Raw genomic sequence first — 19,103 nt, 5'->3', positions numbered from 1 at the left:
TGCTAGTTAAGAGCAGCAGCTGTTTCACCTCAGCGATAGACAGAACCATAATGAGATCATCAGGATAGGACAGGATATGTCCCCTTGATCTTTTGTGAACCATCGCCTCCCGGAAAAGCAGAGATCATGACTCCTCGTGAGGCCTCCCAGGCCTCACTGGAATTCGGGGGGCCATTGGGTAAATGGGAAGGTTGGGGGTGGAGGCTGAACCAATGTTACTTAACGGCAATAGGGAACAGGCTAGACTTCTTTTGGGAAATCTGGAGGCAGAAAGATGGGGGTGCGCAGGTGGCAGAATGTCTGCAGGAAAGGATGGACCGGTGCTGGCAGCTGTACAGCAGGGAGTTTGTGGAATGGGAGACAGTTGGAAGAGCAGGAGGATGGTCTTTGGGAGAACTAAGATGAAAATCAAGGTAGGAGTATGGCGCGGGGTACCTGCTAAGCAGGCAGGTGACCCAAGGTGCCTGTGGACTTGGGGGAGCTCTGGAAAGCAGTCACGCGACACAGTGGCCCTCTCCCCAGGCGTCACGGCGATCCTGGTCCTGCTGCCTGCCACCATGTTCCATCTGCTCCTGGTGGCCCGATCGGGCCCGGCGCGGCTCTTGGGCCCACCCACTTACCTGCCTGGGCTGGAGGAGCTGTGGAGTCCACAGGCTCTGCTGCTGTTGTTCATCTGGCTCGGCCTGCAGGTGGCGCTCTACCTGCTGCCTGCGCGCAAGGTGTGCACTCTGTTCTAGCACCAGGGTGGAAGGGACAGGGAGGGTTCGACCTGGGAGAAGGCCTCAGCAACTCTTATAAGACCTTTCCTATACCCGTAGGTGGCCGAAGGGCTGGAACTAAAGGACAAGAGTCGCCTGCGCTACCCTATTAATGGTGCCTGGGTCCTCTCCTCCCCGTTCCTTAATCTGAGTTAACGCTGGTTGGGGAGGGTTCTAAGTCTAGTGGGAGGACTGTGGATCCGTGGACTAGCTCTGTTGACACGTTCCCCTATAGGATCTCGCTGTGCTGTTACTCTGTTCTAGAGGGGTGGGGGGAGAGCGCTATGGATGTATGCAATCCCAGAACTCTGTTGTGGTTCAGGCTTCCAGGCTCTGGTGCTAACAGCCCTGCTGGTGGGGCTAGGGGTGTCAGCTGGGCTGCCCCTGGGGGCACTCCCTGAAATGCTCCTGCCCTTGGCCTTTGCGACCACACTCACCAGCTTCATCTTCAGCCTCCTTCTCTATGTGAAGGCTTTGGCAGCTCCTGTCTCAGCCCTGGCACCTGGAGGAAACTCAGGTGAGAAGGGTCCCAGTGAGGTAGGGGTGAGGCGGATAGATTCCTACCTTTGCCTTCATTTTCTGTTATTCCCCCAGGAAATCCCATTTATGATTTCTTTCTGGGACGAGAGCTGAACCCTCGCCTTGGTTCCTTTGACTTCAAATATTTCTGTGAGCTGAGGCCTGGCCTCATCGGCTGGGTATGCTGGGTTTAACTATGCTGGTCTTGGGCCAGGAGGAGGACAGGGTGGGTTAGCATTGTTGGGTGGATAGCATCATTTGCCAATGTTGTTTTGCCATGAAGTTATGGTTTTGCTTTAGTATTAAGATCAAGAGAGGTCTTAATACCAAATCTAAAAAAAAAAAAAATTAGGTAGAGAGCATTTGGCTTATCACACACACACACAAAGCTCTACAAAATTAAATATATACAGCATACATACATACAGAGCATTAACAGTGATAACAGATTCTGGGGTTCTCAGGTTAAGATCATACAGACACAGATGGTGGTGAAGAGTTGCAGAGATGCAGGCAAGGCCCTGCTTTCAACTTGGAGATCTTACACAGAGGCAGGAGTGTATCCTCTATGAATCTGAGTTTGGGTTTGGTTTGGAAACAGGTCTCACTAGGGTAGCCCAGGTTAGTCTCAAAATCAAGGTCTCCTCCACTTTCCTCAGCTACTCAAGTAACTATGATTACAGTTACGGTAACCCCACCTGGCCTGGTCTCTCCACGGATCTGGGAATTGGCCTGCCCACATACATACCAGACTCTAAGGTTATTTTCTCACAGGAGAAACAGGATAGGATGAAGTTTTCTTCTAAAATTACTGTGAGGGCTGGGTGTGGTGGTACACACTTTTAATCCAAGCACAAAGGAGGCAGAGGCAGGCAGACTTTTGTGACTTCCAGGCCAGCCTGGTTGTACATAGTTCCATGCCAATCAAGGGAAGGTACCCTTAATGAAAGTACCATGTCAGTATTGCTGAAGTTACCTAGTGCACTGAAGCTACTAAAACAATGGTACACAGTACAGGTTCACAATCCTCAGTTCTGCAAGCATTATATTATTTAAAGAGCAACTCAAGACAGGGCCCTTATCCCCATTTTCCACATGGCAGTGGGAAAGTGAGCTTTAGCAAGGATACATACTCTGCCCAAGTGGCAAAGCTCAGATTCAAAAGCAGGAGTTTTAAGTGTGGGCAGTTTCGACCTGGATCCACTCAACATGTGGACAGTTGAGAGAGGGGAGAGGTTGGCACTTTCCCACTCTGATGCTCCCAATTCCCTCAGGTTTTCATTAACCTGGCCCTGCTGATACAGGAGGCAGAGCTGCGGGGGAGCCCTTCCCTGGCCATGTGGCTGGTCAATGGCTTCCAGTTGCTGTATGTGGGTGATGCCCTCTGGTATGAGGTAAGGCTGGATTAGGAGGGGAGGCAGGCAAGGGATCCTGAGGATGTCATCTGGACTAAGCCAGTGTCTCTGGATCCTGTCCCTGCAGGAGTCTGTCCTCACCACCATGGACATAATACATGATGGATTTGGCTTCATGCTGGTCTTTGGAGACCTAGCCTGGGTACCCTTCATCTACAGTTTACAGGCCCAGTTCCTGCTATACCATCCACAGCCTCTGGGCTTGCCCATGGCCTTGCTCATCTGCTTCATTAAGGGTCAGTAGGAGGGCCTTTATTTCCCTCCCTCTTTCATACTTTATTCACTATCCATCAGGTAGGTCCCAGGCTCTGATGCTCCTCTAAAGCTGGGAGCTGACTCCTGGGATTTGGGCAGGCTTGTGGTCAGTGCTAGGAAGAAGGCTTGGACTTTATCTCACTACCTGATCATACTTTCCCTCAGCTATTGGTTACTACATCTTCCGTGGGGCTAACTCCCAGAAAAACACATTCCGGAAGAATCCTTCTGACCCCAGTGTGGCTGGTAAGCTAGGTCTCCTGGAGACTATGGGTGAGATGAGGGGCAGGGCTTTGCGGCTCCCTGTTTCATTAGATACCTTTCTCCAGGTCTTCAAACCATCCCTACTGCCACAGGGCGGCAGCTGCTGGTATCAGGGTGGTGGGGTATGGTTCGTCACCCCAACTACTTGGGAGACCTCATCATGGCTCTGGCCTGGTCCTTGCCCTGTGGTGAGTAGATTTGGGAATGGAGGCTGTCTGGTTTGCTTGGTAGAGAGAATAATCTGTGATTAGAGATGGACACAGAGCCTTTTAATGATAAACCCTGTCACCCTGTGTGTCATTAGATGAGAAAGCCTTTATACACTGCGTGCTGGTATCTGACCATTCAACCCCTTCCCTACAGGGCTGTCCTACCTGCTGCCCTACTTCTACCTCCTCTACTTTACTGCACTGCTGGTACACCGGGAGGCCCGAGATGAGCAACAGTGCCTCCGCAAGTACGGCCGTGCCTGGCAGGAATACTGCAAGCGTGTGCCTTACCGAATCATACCCTATGTCTACTGAAGCAGATCCATCTAACCAGCTCAGGCCTGAACACATGTGGGGTGAAGGGCCTGCACCCCATTCTACTTGACAGGGATGACCAGCCTCAGAGGGGTCTGAAGCAAGAAGAGGGAGCCATTGCTCCCATATGAAAATATTTTTCCCTGTTTTCAGCCTTGTTTTTCTTCTCCCGTGGGGTCAGTGATTTGGGGGTGGAATAAAGGTGGAGGACTAGCTGACTAGGGACGCTGCAAACGTGGAACAATTGGTTTCCCTCAGAAATGGTCACTTCAGGCCTGGGGGGGGGGGTGTAGCTCAGTTATAGAGTGCTTGCTTAGCATGCAAGAAGCCTTTGACCTTCAACACTGCATAAATTAGCAAGATGACCAGCACCTGTAATCCCAGCACTGTCAAGGTGGAGGCAGGCTCACAAGTTCAAGGTCATCCTCAGCTACTCAGTGTCTTTAAAGAAAAGAAAGGTACTGCCATTTTTGGGCAGACCAGTGACATCTTTATTAATGACCAGACACCCAGCTCAGCCAGGGAGCTCCTCAATGAGAGTCCTTGGAGCAGGTGGCACCGGGCCTCCCCAAAGCCGCTCCAGCTCCCCAGTAAGGGTTGCCATCTCCTCGGCTGTGACAGCATGGGCTCGGTGGAGCCTGGCACAGTCTAGAGCCAGTGGTGTGAGGGCAACCTCATTTTCGTTGGTCCAGGCCAGGAGGAACTGGCACTTCTTCCGAGCCCGGTAAAGGCGATTTCGCTCTTCGCTAATCACAGCCTGTTTCCGGGCTCGGCCCAGAGTCTGGGCCAGGTGCCCTAGTGCTGTCAGCGTGTAGCCTTTCTGGTTGACAGGACCTTCACCCAGCAGAATACGAGCAACCTCTTGCATAGCACCCCGCGTACCCAGAGGCCCAGGTGGGTGTTCACCCGCTTCCAGCACGTGGGCTGCAGCCTGCAGGGCTTCCTCCGTAGAGTCAAAGACTTGCTGGGCGCCCAGAGCTCCAGAAACATCAAGCAGCGTGGCACAGAAATCAGAGAGTAGAGCGTCGTCGTCCCCTCCATGATACAGGGCGAGAGTGTGAGCGTAGGCGAACAGCACATTGGGCAGCTGGAAGCGTACGAGTGGCGAGGCCGGGCTGCGGCTCAGGCTGGCCAGCGCTGGGATACGGGAGGGCACTGCGGGCCGCCCGGCTGCAGCTGAGTCTTCAGCAGGGAGCACCGCGGCGGCGGCATCATCCACAGATTCGGGCGCGGTTCTCTCTGGGGCGGGTTCTGGCTCCGAAAGATCCCTGTCCGGGGCACGATCCAACTCCTCCAGAAATCGCGGTCCAACCCCGCGGCCCCACCACCAGGGCCGCCACGGGGGCAGAAGGCGTCCAGCTTCGCCACGGCTCAGCAGCCGCTCGAACGCCGCCTTCTCATCCGGTGACAAGCTTTCCCAGAGTCCAGAAAGGCCGCCGGGCCGCGGGCCGGGCCTGAGGCCTATTTCCTCGGGCTCATCCTCGGCCTCGCGTTGTTCGCGCAGCCGTCGTAGTGCGCCCGCCAGACGGCTGGGCGAGGCGCTCCGGCCACGTAGCTCTCGTAGCACCTGGTCGCGGTAGAAGTCTTCGGCGCAGGAGCCATGAGCCCGGTAGCAGCGCAGCGAGCAGTAGGGCGCGTTGCAGCGCGGGCAGGTGTAGCGCGCCGGCAGCGCTTCCCCTACTGGGCAGAAGCCGCAGAGCCCTACGGGCTCCATGGCAACTGGCACCGCGTGTCGGGCACCACACAGCCGCCACAACTCCGCCACTTCCGGTCCTTCTTCGGTTATTTCCGCCTTTGTGCGTGGGGCGACGTAGCCTACTTTCAGCACTTTCCCGAGGTTTCTCGGTAACTTCCGTTTCTAGTAGCCCTTTGAGCATGCGCAGAAGACGCCCAAGTACTAACGCGGTGGCTCAGTTCGAAAAGATTAATGTCGCTGATCCCAGCTTGTTCACTGTGGCTTTACCAAATTGTGCAAAAATAAATTACTTTTTAAGCAAAACCAACAACAAAAATATCTAGGATCTTAGCAGGGTATAGTGACACACGCCTTTAATCCCAGCACCTGGTCAGCAGAGGCAGGGTGGTTTCCAGGTCTACATAGTGAGTTCCAGAATATTAAGACCCTGTCTCGAAAACACCCCCAAAATTAATAATGAAAACCCCATGAGAATGAAGTCATAAACCAGGGGTGGTAACAAATCTGGAGATATACACATACCATATCAACAAAACAAACTGGGGCAACCCAAACCCCCACCACCGCCAGAGGCTTTCCTGGAAGTAGCTCTGTAGACCAGAGTAGCCTGTCTAGATCTGCCTGCCTCTCCAACACAGAACTGGGATTAAAGTGATGTACCTACCACTACGCATGGCTCACAGCCTACAGTCTTGTACTTTTCCTCTAGAAAGAACCTGAGTTGGGGATCTGAGTTCCTGGATTTGATCCTTGAGCACTGCTCAAGCCAAGTGTGGTAGCCTAATAACATTTGGGAGGCGGAGGAACAATTATTTAGTCCAAAACTAGCCTCTGCTTCAGTTTGAGACCTTGCCTCCAAATCCTAATAACCCAAGTTCCATCCCTGGAACACCCCTGAATGCTGTCCTAACCTCAACATGAATGTGGGACCTACCTACACTCACTAGAGTAAAAAAGCTAATGGCTAAATAAGGCAAGAGTCTGAGTCACTATTCACATACCTACAATGGGCCAGACACTGGTTGCAATGCATTTTACAGTTTGACCATTATCTCTCAGAACGTTTAAATGGGGGTCTGGGTTTACTGGAAGCCTATTGCTAAGGGTTGAACCAGTAAGCATCAAGTTCAGCCAGACAAAATCAGGATGCCAATGATCTCAGGCAACACCAATTTCCAAAGCTGAAGGACTCCCATGCTCCTTGGATTTGATAGTACAGTTGGTCCCAAATTCAGTAAAAACCAATTCACCTCCTACCCAAGGCCTCCCTTCCCTCTAAAATCACTGCCTCTATAAAATACTAAATCTAAATCTGTTTTGGTTGAGATAGGGTCTCTATGTAGACCACAACCACAGGTGGCCTTGAAATCAGATCCACCTGCCTCTGCTTCCCAAAGTGCTTGGACTAAAAAGGATGTGCACCACCACTGCCCAGGAGCTGACCCTTACAATTACAGATTCTCATTTACCCTTCCCAATGGTCAGGAGCTCTTCACCAGCCTAAAAGTTGTTTCTTCCTAAGGCCTCACAAATAAAGCAGTAACATGTTTGGGCAAAGTGGCTTTATTAGAGTGCCAGAATCACAATAGGACTTAGGAGTTAGCATTGGGGCCCTTCTTCTTGCCAAAGCTGGGCACGACATTAACAAAACGACGGTTATACTGCATTCGCCGCTTGGCCCGACCAGTCTTCTTCTTTTTCTTCTCTTGTTTGGCCACCTGGAAAAGGGAAGGACGATGATAAGAACCTTGTTATCCTCTCCCTTGCCTGGCATCCTTCCCACCAGCTGGCCTCCAGGAAAGAGAATACAAACAGGTAAATCAAAGGTCTTGATTTTGCTGCAATAGGAAAAAATAAAGTCCAAATACCAATTCTGGCACTCACTCACCTTGGGAGTTTGACCTCTTACTTTTCCAGCACGAGCCAGGGAACCATGAACTTTACCTGTGTGGGGAAGGGAGGGAGGCAGCAGGTAAGAAGCAACGCTCTGCCCAGCACAATCCTTACTCTTGGGCTTCTAATGACAAGTTTGATTTTAACAAGGAGTGAAACCAAGTTGCAGAGATTTAGGGATGGGAGCCACAGAATAGCTATCCTGGGTTGGTTCCCACATTAACACACTGTGGCCAGTTTGTTCAGTGCTGAGGGTTGATGTATACTAAGACAAGGACTCTATCCTTCGTATTCTACAGACAAAACAAAGACTGGAAGCCTGATTTTGACTGTCATTGTTCTTTTTTTCTGACAGGGTTTCTCTGTGTAGCTCTGGAATTTGCTTTATACACCTGCCTGTCTTCCAAATGCTAGCATTTTGATTTTACTGGGAACCAGTCTGGTTAGAAACTCAAATACCACTCTAGAAGGCACAAGTGTATTGTCGCAGAAGCGAGCTGACACACTCTATTAGTTCAGTGAAAAAGTACTCACCTCCCAGCATGCGACCAGCTACTTCCAGAGTGGTGAGGGCCTCTACGCCACACTGGCCTAGGGTGGCCTCATCCTCCAGCGGCGAGCCAGCCAGAAGCAAGACTTGATCTTCCGGGGAAATGCCTTCCAGTGAGGCCACATGAACCTACAGAAAAACAAAAAAACAAAAACAAAAAAAACCCCAAAAACCAATGTTTATATGTAGACAAGCTTTACCTGCGGGTCTGGGGATAAAGGAGCACAGTTGGGTGGAATCAAAGAGAATCACACACTTACTTTGATCTGGGCGACCGTCTCTTGGCCGGTCACCTCAAGAGTGTGTAGTTCCTGGGCGCGTACAAAGAGCTGCATTTTGGCGACTGAAAAAAAAAAAGAAAAAACAGGCTTCTGAGATAAGGAAAGATGCGTCCCATGTGAAAGGAGACCAGGGGGATGGGAAGGGGACAGGAGATTGCGCTGTCTCACACGCGGAAGGCCGAGCCCGCCAGGGATCTGAATCAGGCTGGGAGAGCGGGCCGCAGAACAGCCCTTGTCCCTTGAGTTCCCCGCACTCCCTCGGCCCGCAGTCGCCCTGCTTTCGAGCGCTGCAAGTTTAGCTGTCCCCCGCCCCCCAAGTCTCACCTAACTCTCGGACGCCGAAGCTGCTCCCGCGAAGATGGAGTCAAGAAAGAGGAAGAAGCGAGGGCGCGCACGTCCTCAGCGCCTGCCGCGTGTCACGTCACTGTTGCGCGACCGCGCAAATTGCTTGTATTTGTGCCGCCCACCGCCGCTCTAGTCTTCCCCTTACGCATTACGCAGGCGTTCTTTCCCGGTGGGCGGAGCGCGCTGCAGGAGGGGGGCGGGACCGAACCGGTTGCGCGCGCAGATGGTACGCGCATTAGGTCAATCCAAGATGGCGGCCTCTGTGTTTCTAGCTGCAGTGCGTGACTCCGGGCGCTCCCTCCGATGGAGCTACGGGCTACGGCAGCTGGTGAGAGTTCGGAGCTGAGGGCAAAAGGCTTGTGTGTGAGCCTCACTGTCACTCATGACATCCCTGAACTCCGCATTCCCTCCCGAGGCCTTGGTTTTCCTGTACACTCGGGTTGACACTTGAGGGTAGATGCAGGATGGAGAGGGCAGGTGACAGCTTGGGCAGTCTGGGTTTTGGAATGGGGCTGCCGCATAGCTTGAGTTGGTTAGGACCGAGAGCTACTGCACGTTCCTTCTCGGTGCCTGATCGGATTAAGCACCATATTCGGAGCTAAAGAGTTTCAACGCCATGTTCAGAAAAAAATTACTAAAGAATACTATATGGATTAGTCTTACGATTAATTGGCTTTTCAGTAATATGCACGTTTGTCATTTGGATCCTGGAGAAATCTTGGGATTCAGACTGTTTGAGCTGCTTTTCCAGTCCCCGTGTCCGCCTCCCTCCGGCTCCGTCTACCCCCCCCCCCCCACTTTGCACTCTGGAAAAGTCTGGTTCTTTCCGAACTCAGGTCTTTATACTATTGTTTCTGCCTGGTTCTTTACCTACTAAAGACCTTCCGTGTTGTGTGAACTAATGAAAAAATGATTTGTTTTGCCCTAGAGCCAAGCTCAGGGCCCTCCTGATAACCCCAGCTTTCTGGAATCTGTGGATGAATACCAGTTTGTGGAGCGCCTGTTCCCACCTACCAAAATCCCAGCGCCACCAAAGCATACACATTATCCCACTCCTAGTGGCTGGCAGCCTCCCAGAGGTGAGCTCAATGATGGCCCTAGTTTGAAGGCTGTAGAGAGGTAGGCCTTTTGCCCCAGCTGAGGCTTTGGACTTTCCATTGGATTTAAAAGTGCTGTTGAGATGTAGGCGGATTAGTATTGTCTCATCCCCAGGGAAGGGCCCAAGATCAGAACCCTGTTTTACTGGGGTGAAGTCTTCCCTTGTGGTGAGAAAGCTCCCAGGCCAGCTGACCATGTGCAATAGCGAAAGACAGTCCTGGTTTGAACTTGGCTCTGCCCTTGGTGTGACTTTATTAGTCATGTAGCTTCTTCTAATTTCAAATTCAGCAAAATGGGTATAACTTGCTCAGCGTATAAAGCCTTTAATACAGAGTCCAGTGTGTGATTATGTTTATAAAATCCCATTGCCACTACCAGGTTTATGCCAGCTGGAGCTACAGTCTCAAAAACAGCAAATCAAACAACCGAACCAAAAGAATCCCTTTAACTCCCATGTCGGTTACAAAAATTATCAACTTCAGCTGGGTGGTGGTGGTGCACGCCTTTAGTCCCAGCACTTTTTCGGGAGGCAGAGGCAGGCTGATCTCTGAGTTTGAGACCAGCCTAGTATACAAGAGCAAGTTCCTGGACAGACTCCAAAGCTACACAGAGAAACCTTGTCTCAAGGGGGAAAAAGTTATCAACCTCACTGGGTCAATGGGAAAGGAGAGAGTAGCCCAAAGGGGGTTTTCCCAGAGATCCAGGGAGATATACTCTAATTACTTATGTATTTTGTTTTTTTCCCTGAGACAGGGTTTCTGTGTAATCTTGGCTGAATTAAAGGCGTGGGCCATCATGCCTGGTTTCTGACTTTTCTTTTTGAGACAGTGTCTAATTGTAGCTCGAACTAGCCTTGAACTACCTACATATTCTAGGCGTAAATAGTCATGTCCAGTTCATTTCTTCTTGAGCACTATGGTAGCAGGCCTGGGTGGTGCCTTATAGCACTAAGGTGAAAGTTCAGTCCTAACTAAACTGAAGGACAAAGGAGATGCCCTGACCTGAAGTCTGGAGGTAGTTTTTTCCAATAGGATTTAATGACCCTCTATAGCCAGGTGCAGCAAGCTTGAAATCCTTGTATTTGGGAGGTAGGAGGATTAGGAATTCAAAGTCATGCTTAGCGGTGTTTGAGGCTAGCTCAGGATTCAGGAAACCTTCGTCTCAAAGCAAACACAAAAACTCCCACTATAACCCTGCAGTTTTTGTTAGGGGAAGGACCTTGGTTGAGGCCTAGGGTAAAATGGCTTCCTATCCCAAACCCCTTTACAGATCCGCCTCCTAGCTTGCCCTACTTTGTTCGGCGATCCCGGATGCATAATATCCCTGTCTACAAGGACATCACACATGGCAACCGACAGATGACTGTGATCCGTAAGGTGGAAGGGGACATCTGGGTAAGTGGCTTGGGTCTGTTCCTGACCCTTCCAGGGTTGAAGGGGAGGACCCCTGGAATTAGAAACTGCTGACTGGAGTTATCTTTATCCAGGCTCTACAGAAGGATGTGGAAGAATTTCTGACCCCCCAGCTGGGAAAGACACCTGTCACCCAGGTTAATGAGGTGACAGGTACTCTTCGAGTCAAGGGCTACTTTGATGAGCAGCTTAAAGCCTGGCTTCTTGAGAAAGGCTTCTGAGGCCTGATGATCAGCCTGTGTTACATTTCTTAGGTTAGCTATTCTGGAAACAACCACTGAACCATGTTCTGAGGCCTTCACAGGACAGACCCCTCAGGGACATCCATCTTTGGCCTTCAGGAGCTTTTGCTATACTGGGCTTGGTGGCAGATATGGAAAACAATACAACACAGGACATGGACTGGAATGGATAAAACAGACAAAAGTATATCTTAGTTTCTAAGTACTGTTATAGGTAGTGTTGAGGACATCAGCCTGTTATGCGGAATCAGCTACATAGAGGTTTGAAGGCAGAAAATGAAGGCCTTTCTCTCTTGCTGTCCCATCCCATATCAGTCACTTGTCCAGCCCCACCATTAAATTGATTAAGCGGTGTTCAGATCCTGGCTACCCTGCTTGACTTTAGACCTAAGGTAGGCAAGATACCAACCTCCCAGTGCTCAGGTTTTCCATGTGTAAGATGAATGTATGCCTAGTGGTTGAATGGTCTCGGCATCCTCATTCTAGGAGACCACAGGCCTTTCATAAGTCTACAGGCTGGGCAAAGAAAAGGAGCCCATCCTAAGTTATAAGCCTCACTGGTCATTAATGCAAGTTTTTATTTGGCTGTATATACAATGTAAGCTATTAAAATTTGTACAATATTTACAAATTAAATAATCATCTGAAACTGTCTCCAGAAATTCCTGTAACACAAAACCAAAAGGAAGAAGCAGCTAGGTCTTGGCTCCATCATCCCTGCCTGGCCCAGAGCCTGTTCTAAACCTAGCCTCACTCCAGCTCCTCCTTCCTGGGGTCAAGCATTCAAATCAAAAAGACAAAATTTAAGCCAAAAAGCCACCTAGATACAGAAATAGTTCAATCCTGAACTCAAGTCCCACAGGTTGGAGGTGGCCTGCCTCCGATTCTGGGGAGCAGTGGTTAAGGAGCAGCACACACCCTCAGCCAGGCCCACCAGGCAGTGGCTGCTGGGTGAGATGGGGAAGGAGCCTGGGTAGGGGCAGGACAGGGTCCCTCAGTGCTGCCCGCCTGTCCCCCACCCCCAGGCACTCCTTTCCCTGAGTTGTGTGGTTGCCAATAAGACATGGAAGTGCCACAGGGCTTAGGGGGCACAGCCACCATCACAAAGGGGTTTCTGGGAAGATTGGGGTAGAGGAAGGAGACTGGTACCAGTCTTGGCAGGGGTAGGGCAAGGTCCTGGTCTGTCTTCAGCCCCTCTGGGTCTCCACACTTGGGAACAAGCTAATACTGTTCGGCACTGCAGCATGGTCCCACACTCACTAGCAGGGCTTGGAGGGGCTTCACCTCACAGAAAGCACAGGAGAGGAGGCTTCCCAGAGGCTCAGCCTCTACTTTCAAGGCCCCAGCAGAACACAGCAGAGTGGTAAAGGAAGGTTAGAGCTGAACAACATCCTCGCAGCTGCCAGGGCCATCGGGGACAATCAACTGGGAACCCAGCACTTCTCCTTGGCCTCAGAGGTCCTGCCACTTCTTTCTCAGCTGGGGGTTACTACTCCCTGTTGCAGACAGGGAGCTGGCACTTGGTGGCAGGACTTGTTCCAGAGAGGGCCACTTGAGAGCAGGGCCAGGGCCAGGTCTGGGCAGTGTCAGTGGGCAACAGGAGACTCCAGCTTTTGCAGGCGGCGCCGGCGAAGTTCTGCAGCATCTGGCTCTCCATCCTCAGGAATCTCCTCTGCAGCACCCACTGACTCAGGAGCTAGACAGAGAAGTCAGAAGTAAATCCTAGAGAATCCTTCATTCTTACCCCTCAAGGTTAATCACACTTACCAGGAGGCTTTTCAACTTCAGGGACTGGTGGGGAGGCTCCAGGAGATGGGGTAGGGACCTCAGAGCTGGGGGCACTGGTGGAGGGAGCAGCAGATACTGCAGAGGCAGTCTCTTCAGTGGGGTTGACTGAAGTAGCTGGCCTAGGAGGCCTGCAAGAGAAGAGACAAAAGAGGCTTGATCTTGGCCACTGTGGTTTAGACAGATTTTCCTACTAAACACGAGCCTTGCAGGAAAAGTTCTAAGGCAAACTACCCGAGTTCTTGTGAGAAGCAGACATAGGTGAACACATGTGTTCAAGTCTCAGGTGATTCAGACCTGTAGACTGTGAATCATTTAGAGGCAGTAACAGCTGATCCATCTCACATAGTCTTCACTCAAAGAGCTGGGCACCTTAGAGGGCTTTCCTGGGAAGTTGGGTGTTCAAGCCTTGGAGCCTTGGACTACATCTACCTGCCAGCCCTTTGCACATGTCACCTATGAATGGGAATTTGATTTCTATTCCAATGTAAAGTAAGTTTTTTGATTTTTCGAGACAGGGCTTTTCTGTGTAGCTTTGTAGACCAGGCTGGCCTTGAACTCACAGAGATCCACCTGTCTCTGCCTCCCAAGTGCTGGGATTAAAGGCGTGCCCCACCAACATCCAGCTATAAAGCAAGTCTTCAAGCAAGCAAGCAATGAGATTAGCACTTGAACATGGCACTGGCTAATTTGAAGTAACTTTCTATTATCTGTTCCCTCAGTGTCAGGAGTGTGCAGTGATAAGCTTTAGCAGCCAATGAAAGAAATAATTTGAGTTTAGAAAAACATGAATAAATTTAAAAGTCAGCTTGCTAATAAATACTGACTCTACACAGATGTAGAGTCACACTTCCTTGAAAGAAGGGATGAAAGCACTAGACATGACCAAGAGCTCCCGGACATGCCTCTAGATAGGTTGCCTAAGGCAGCAGAATATGTTACAGGGTACACAGAAGACAAATGTCAAAAACTACAAGGGGACCGCTTTTGAGCGCAGCTAGAATCTGGTATGCATACCCCAAGGAGGCCAGCACAGTGAGGTACTGGTTGATTTGCAGCATGGCAGCATCCAGCAGAGTGTGTATGTTGCGCAGACTCTGCAGCCGGGCTTCCAGGTGCTGCCGCTCATGGCCCTCCAGTGCCCGCAGCTCCTCTGGGGTCAGGCCAGCAAAGCCCGCAGGAGGCACAGGCATTGGGGGGAAGGCTGGCAGGAAGCAGAGGTCAGTCTTAGCTACCTGGGGCTGACTTTTTTACCCTGAACATCCCAGAGAGTAACCAACTTACCAAAAGGTGGGGGTAGGGGCATACCCATCCAAGGAGGAGGGAAGGGGAAGCCAGGGGCAGGCCCAGCCTCTGGGCCGGGGACAGAGCCAGATGTTGGGGCAGAGGTACTAGTGCTAGCAGCTGTGGTGGTGGCTGTTCCACTGGGCCGAGAAACAGCTGGCAAAGCACAAAAATGAAAATCAGTCTTAAAGTCTCTAGACATGACTGCCACCCCCAGTTGCCTTAGCATGCAAAAGGCTTACCTGCACTGGTGGATGGAGGAGCTGCAGCCTCTCCTGAGCTTGGGGGAGGTGGGACAGGTGGAAAGGGGCCCATTGGGGGCCACAGTGGGAACATGCCTGGAGGAAAAGGAGGCAGGAGGCCCTGGGGGACTGCAGAGAGAAAATGGAAGTGAGTACAGGGATGAGCTGACAGTTCCCACTCCCAAGCAAATAGTTTGGCTACTAGGTGCTGACCACTCCTACAGGTACCTGAGCTTACCACTAGTCATTTATCTATTTCTCATCCCTTCCTGTTCAGAATGAACTTCTGGAGGGCAGACAAAACGTTGTCAATACCAAGCCCAGGGCAAGTATCTGAGGGCAGGGAAGGTCCTCTGAGGGCAAATGAATGACCACTTACAGTTGGGAGGCTGTGGCAGAAGTGGTGGAGGATGAGGAGCAGGGGGTGGTCCTTGGTCAGCAGGCTCGGGGGGTGGTGGTGACTGGGCTGGCAACGATGCCCTCAACACATCCATACGGCAGGTCGGGCAGGTCTGCTGCCGCTGGAACCAGGAGCGCAGGCAGCTGGAAGGTCAGACAGTGGTGAGCAGGTCCCCATGAGCCTGTGCCCAATGTGCAGGTGCCCTAAACGCTCTCCCACCTGGTATGGAAGATGTGGTTGCAGGGCAGTCTCTTAGCACCTGTCACCATTTCTTCGCGGCAGATGATACAGACATTATCCATTGCCTGAAGCTCCTCAGGGGTGGCATCTGGGTACCTGGATAAGATGGTAGAGCACATGTCAGGACCAAAACTTGGAACAAAGGGATCTAGGACAGAGTTTGGGAAAGGAAACAGGATAAGCCCACTTACAGTGTGTTCATGTTGCGGATGGCTCGGCGAGACATGATGGCATCTGTCACTGCTTTCTTGAACTGCCTGAAGAGACAAGTCAGTGAGTACAGGAAGACAGATGGGAGAGATCAGTCTGGGACAGTGAAGGGACAAGGCTGGACTCACCTCATAGCCAGGTACATGGGCCTAATGGCAAAGAGTGGGAAGGTGTGCACTTTGATCATAATGGTCATGAAGGCCATGTACAGCAGGACCTTGATGAAGCCTGGGGGGGGAGGGGGAGATAGAGCACAGCTGGCCACATAGCTGCAGGCACACAGGGGATGCTGGTGTGGATCAGGAGAGGCCCAGGCTCCTGTCACCTGTAAACAGCTCCGTGTAGAGCATGTACACAGCCTTATTGTCCCACGGGTTCTCGCTCTGGAGGTCCACGGAGTGCAGCACATACTTGATGAAGATGGTGAGCACCATGGTCATCAGAATGGCATACTGGAGGGAGGGACAGAAGACGAATGTAAGCACCAGCTTCCCCTTGCCTAACCAGGCTCAGGCTTTAGCACAGCAGGTACAGCATTACCAACACAGGCTTTGGACACAGATGAGGTCCTCACAGCCTAGGACTAAAGCAGTGGGGTCAACCTCTGTTCATTTGTAAAACGAAGCACCCACTACCATCTACAACAACCGTTGGTTTTGTTGATTATGAGATGTAACTCATGCATATAAGGCATGGCATGCGGTAAGTACTCAGCAAATGTGAGCTGGGACATGTCTCCTGGGTGATCTACCCAGCAATTTTCTCCTATCCATCCATAGCCAGCTGTGGCACCAGCCTCCGGGAAAGCTTGCTAAGGTGCCCAGGTCAGGAATCCTTTTTTGTGCCCTTCTGCAGTCATTTAGGAGTGTATGAGGGCAGGCAGAACTAAATGATGGCTGCTCCCTGGTAGTCAGTATGGTGGTGGAGATACAGCAGGTACTCCATTTGTAGGATTTGTTGAAGCATTTGTAGGATTGCTCACATGCAGTACCACCTCAGCTTTGTTCCCACACTCAATCTCTCAAACAAGTTTTACCTCAAAGCCAAACACCAGCTGCACAGAAGCCCCCCGGGTCAGGATGCTATGATAAGCGTGGCTGACAAAGAGGAAGTCCAGGATACCCAGGAGGAACATAAGAGCTGTGGAGACCCCCCCAAATGGAGGCAAGTATGGTTAGCACAGGCTTGACAACCACTTCTTGCTCTACGGCAGTCCACCCTCATGTCTATCTTGGCCATAGACCCAGCTATCTATTCAGATGTATATACCCAAGTGGAATCAGCCCTCTGGGAACTACTTTTGCCCAGGCAGGGTGTTGGGGCAACCCAGGCCCAGGGGAAAAGGCAGAAAGCTGAGGGCCCAGGCAGTTGAGAAGCTCTGGAGTGGAACAGGGTAGAGACTATGCAAATTAACTTCTTAAATTATCTTTCCTGTTCAGCTGTCCTGAAGGGCAGCCAGGGCTCTGGGGTACTGGCTCAAAGTTTTTGATTTCACATTCTACTCCTCAGTGGTGCCTTTCCCCTCAAGCAACCCCCTCCTCCTCATGAGCCTTACTCACAGACGATTCGGCAGTGAAAGAGCCAGGAGATGTTGGGGCTGCGCTCCATCTGAGGCAGATCAGAGAGGGACACCATCAAGATGGTTGGGGTCACCCTATGCCCCAATCCACCAGCATGCCCATCAGCCACCCCCAACTCACAAAGTCCACACGGTCTTCAGCCAACCAATGGAAACATTTGAGGAAGAGGAGGAGAGTAAAGAGCGCCACGAAGCGAGGACTGAAGTCATCCCGAAAAACAGTGAAAGCCAAACAAGTCTCAGTGACAGCATACCACGACCGCTCCAAAAGGTGCTGTGGGTTGAGCAGGGGATGATATGGAACCCAGTCATTGTTTGCCCGGCTCTGGACCCTGTCCTTTGGAGTCACCAATATATTACCTCCATCTCTGCTGCTCTGAGCTGCCCAAAGAACACCTTGCCCATCACTTTGCCCAAGAGGAAGACAAGGACAAAGGCCTGGATGTACAGGACCTAAGGGTGAGGAAAAGCCATAGTTTGAGGTCATTTTCTGCTTTCCTCTGCCTGAGGCTCATCATTATGACATGTCCCCAAGTCTTGTCATAGATTATTCCAAGTTAAGCAGCCAATGGCTATGCCTCCCCTACTATGACATATAGCCCTGGCTCTGCCCCACATAGACTCCTCCTTCCCTCCCTGGGCAGTCCTCCCTCACTGAGCCCTGAACTCACTGCCATGCTGGGGCTGGACTTGGTCAAATATACTACAGTGGGGTAGAACTGGTGTTTGAGGTAGTAGGCATGGGCCACCACTGCCCCGGTCAGCGCCAGGCTGGCCGCCATCATCACTGCGGTGCGGAACATCGCCCTGGCCCAGAGACCTGCACAAAGAAAATGTCACCTGTGATGTCCATATTGTGTAAACCTGGCACAGTCCCTGGCAAAGCATCAGTAGTAGGGGTAAACTCTCACCTCACCCTGACAACCATTAGATTCAGAACAGCATATACTCCCCACTGCAAAAACAAGAAGCCAGGACTCATAAGGGTTAAAGGCTCACACTGATGCAAGGTCAGTCTTGTTTCAAATCTAGGGCTCTTTCCATGCTGCCTGCCAAGCCACCACCTCTAGGGAGTCAATGAGGCAAAGCAGCAATGTTGGGAAGAGGAGGGCTCTTACAGCTGACCCTCTGTAGGAACTGGGATGATAGGCTTTAGAGGCGGGAACGCTGGGCCTGGCTGGAGAAGGCAAAGCTCAGAGGGCACAGTCTGGGAGGCAGTACTGCCGGTGACAGCTGTGTTAGGGTGGTCTGCATAGACGCGTGCCCAGTAGGTACGTCAGTCTGGAACCCTGGCACCCTCCTCCCAGCCCCCCAGAGCAGTGTCCACTCCAAGATGAGAAACGGCCAACCAGCAGGGTGCAGCGGCGGGATCGAGAGCCACCTGGGTCGCCTCGAAGCCGCACACCTGTGAGCGCTAGGAGTTGCAAACGTCGCAGGCGGGGCCCGGCCTCTGGAACAGTGGCAGCGCCGCCGCCTGAGGTCTACAGCCATCTGACAGGCCGATAACTGGCGGCGGAACGCAGGGCTGATCTCAGTGATCCCAAAGGGCAAGGTCCTGGTCCCCGACCGCCCACCCTAACCGCAACTTGGACCAGACCGGCCCACTCACCAGGAGCCCAGAGCCGCGAGCCCGCTCAATCACCGCGACTGCGGCAGCCGCTCCGGTTAACAACACTCCCCACCCCCTGCGAACCGGAACTTCGGGGTAAGACACCTCACTTCCGGCGGCGCGGGGCGCGGCGGAGTGGACCGTACCAAGTGCACTTTGCGTGCAGCGATCTCGTCGGTGCTTCCGGGACCCGTCGCATGCAGCCGGGACAAGCAAGAGATGTGGCGCGTGGTCGCGACCAAGAGGGCTGCTCGCCTCCCACTTATTAATCACAGTAGTAGGGGTACCACCCTAAACCCTTCCAGTCCCTCCAGGACTCCAGCTGTCAAAATGCCTGGAAGATAGGGCATTCTGCGGGCCGTGCCATTTGGATGGGGGAGGAGCAAGCAAGAGCCAGGCTTTACGTCAGGCGTAAAAGAAATAAATAAAATGTGTCAGCGCCTCACTCCTGGGACAAGTACGACTTGGTAAGAAGTAAAGTACTTCCTGGGAAAACTGGATG

The 19,103-nt window shown here is 51.9% G+C and overlaps 5 protein-coding genes across 7 annotated transcripts; 2 read left to right on the top strand and 3 right to left on the bottom strand.

Moving 5' to 3' along the window:
- The first annotated feature begins 59 nt into the window (after positions 1–59).
- Positions 60–3,883, top strand: Tm7sf2 (transmembrane 7 superfamily member 2). The gene is made up of 10 exons (XM_051193760.1): positions 60–178; positions 523–719; positions 819–873; positions 1,081–1,275; positions 1,353–1,456; positions 2,552–2,671; positions 2,760–2,928; positions 3,113–3,193; positions 3,277–3,399; positions 3,575–3,883. The coding sequence occupies exons 1-10, from the start codon at positions 127–129 to the stop codon at positions 3,733–3,735; spliced, it is 1,257 nt and encodes a 418-aa protein (XP_051049717.1). The 5' UTR covers positions 60–126; the 3' UTR covers positions 3,736–3,883.
- Positions 3,884–4,202: 319 nt separating this feature from the next.
- Znhit2 (zinc finger HIT-type containing 2) lies at positions 4,203–5,514 on the bottom strand. The gene has a single exon (XM_051193762.1). The coding sequence runs from the start codon at positions 5,447–5,449 to the stop codon at positions 4,250–4,252; it is 1,200 nt and encodes a 399-aa protein (XP_051049719.1). The 5' UTR covers positions 5,450–5,514; the 3' UTR covers positions 4,203–4,249.
- A 1,464-nt stretch (positions 5,515–6,978) lies between these two features.
- Positions 6,979–8,641, bottom strand: Fau (FAU ubiquitin like and ribosomal protein S30 fusion). Its single transcript, XM_051193770.1, has 5 exons — positions 8,480–8,641; positions 8,135–8,217; positions 7,859–8,003; positions 7,320–7,375; positions 6,979–7,149 (listed from the first exon to the last, which is right to left on the bottom strand). The coding sequence occupies exons 2-5, from the start codon at positions 8,207–8,209 to the stop codon at positions 7,024–7,026; spliced, it is 402 nt and encodes a 133-aa protein (XP_051049727.1). The 5' UTR covers positions 8,210–8,217; positions 8,480–8,641; the 3' UTR covers positions 6,979–7,023.
- Positions 8,642–8,737: 96 nt separating this feature from the next.
- Mrpl49 (mitochondrial ribosomal protein L49) lies at positions 8,738–11,901 on the top strand. Its single transcript, XM_051193769.1, has 4 exons — positions 8,738–8,828; positions 9,429–9,579; positions 10,868–10,992; positions 11,085–11,901. Exons 1-4 carry the CDS (start codon positions 8,751–8,753, stop codon positions 11,229–11,231), a joined length of 501 nt encoding a protein of 166 aa, XP_051049726.1. The 5' UTR covers positions 8,738–8,750; the 3' UTR covers positions 11,232–11,901.
- Positions 11,814–18,844, bottom strand: Syvn1 (synoviolin 1). Of its 3 annotated transcripts, none has more exons than XM_051193748.1 (16): positions 18,748–18,844; positions 17,664–17,812; positions 17,353–17,445; positions 17,114–17,266; positions 16,973–17,021; positions 16,450–16,553; positions 15,739–15,865; positions 15,542–15,641; positions 15,395–15,460; positions 15,183–15,299; positions 14,943–15,106; positions 14,564–14,692; positions 14,322–14,477; positions 14,055–14,241; positions 13,020–13,168; positions 11,814–12,948 (listed from the first exon to the last, which is right to left on the bottom strand). In XM_051193748.1, exons 2-16 carry the CDS (start codon positions 17,793–17,795, stop codon positions 12,839–12,841), a joined length of 1,836 nt encoding a protein of 611 aa, XP_051049705.1. In that variant the 5' UTR covers positions 17,796–17,812; positions 18,748–18,844; the 3' UTR covers positions 11,814–12,838. The 3 variants fall into 3 exon arrangements, with proteins under 3 accessions (XP_051049705.1, XP_051049704.1, XP_051049706.1); XM_051193747.1 differs by lacking the exon at positions 18,748–18,844 and adding an exon at positions 18,602–18,741; XM_051193749.1 differs by lacking the exon at positions 18,748–18,844 and adding an exon at positions 18,398–18,422.
- Positions 18,845–19,103: the final 259 nt, after the last annotated feature.

Source organism: Phodopus roborovskii, unplaced genomic scaffold (genome assembly GCF_943737965.1).
Source record: "Phodopus roborovskii unplaced genomic scaffold, PHOROB, whole genome shotgun sequence".
Classification (NCBI taxonomy): Eukaryota; Metazoa; Chordata; class Mammalia; order Rodentia; family Cricetidae; genus Phodopus; species Phodopus roborovskii.
This window is presented reverse-complemented; position numbering and strand designations above follow the sequence as displayed.

Bases quoted from the DNA above. Each gene is read 5' to 3' on its own strand.
- Syvn1 (XM_051193748.1), bottom strand. From the start codon at position 17,795: ATGTTCCGCACCGCAGTGATGATGGCGGCCAGCCTGGCGCTGACCGGG. The intron at 15,107-15,182 runs GTGGGAGAGCGT...CTGACCTTCCAG, and splicing joins AACCACATCTTCCATACCAG to CTGCCTGCGCTCCTGGTTCC. The intron at 14,478-14,563 runs GTAAGCCTTTTG...GTGCTTTGCCAG, and splicing joins TCCTCCATCCACCAGTGCAG to CTGTTTCTCGGCCCAGTGGA.
- Tm7sf2 (XM_051193760.1), top strand. From the start codon at position 127: ATGACTCCTCGTGAGGCCTCCCAGGCCTCACTGGAATTCGGGGGGCCA. The intron at 2,672-2,759 runs GTAAGGCTGGAT...CTGTCCCTGCAG, and splicing joins GTGATGCCCTCTGGTATGAG to GAGTCTGTCCTCACCACCAT. The intron at 3,400-3,574 runs GTGAGTAGATTT...CCTTCCCTACAG, and splicing joins GGCCTGGTCCTTGCCCTGTG to GGCTGTCCTACCTGCTGCCC.
- Znhit2 (XM_051193762.1), bottom strand. From the start codon at position 5,449: ATGGAGCCCGTAGGGCTCTGCGGCTTCTGCCCAGTAGGGGAAGCGCTG.
- Fau (XM_051193770.1), bottom strand. From the start codon at position 8,209: ATGCAGCTCTTTGTACGCGCCCAGGAACTACACACTCTTGAGGTGACC. The intron at 8,004-8,134 runs GTAAGTGTGTGA...GTTTTTCTGTAG, and splicing joins AGACGGTCGCCCAGATCAAA to GTTCATGTGGCCTCACTGGA. The intron at 7,376-7,858 runs GTGAGTACTTTT...TTCCCCACACAG, and splicing joins AGCTGGTCGCATGCTGGGAG to GTAAAGTTCATGGTTCCCTG.
- Mrpl49 (XM_051193769.1), top strand. From the start codon at position 8,751: ATGGCGGCCTCTGTGTTTCTAGCTGCAGTGCGTGACTCCGGGCGCTCC. The intron at 8,829-9,428 runs GTGAGAGTTCGG...GTTTTGCCCTAG, and splicing joins GCTACGGGCTACGGCAGCTG to AGCCAAGCTCAGGGCCCTCC. The intron at 9,580-10,867 runs GTGAGCTCAATG...ACCCCTTTACAG, and splicing joins TGGCTGGCAGCCTCCCAGAG to ATCCGCCTCCTAGCTTGCCC.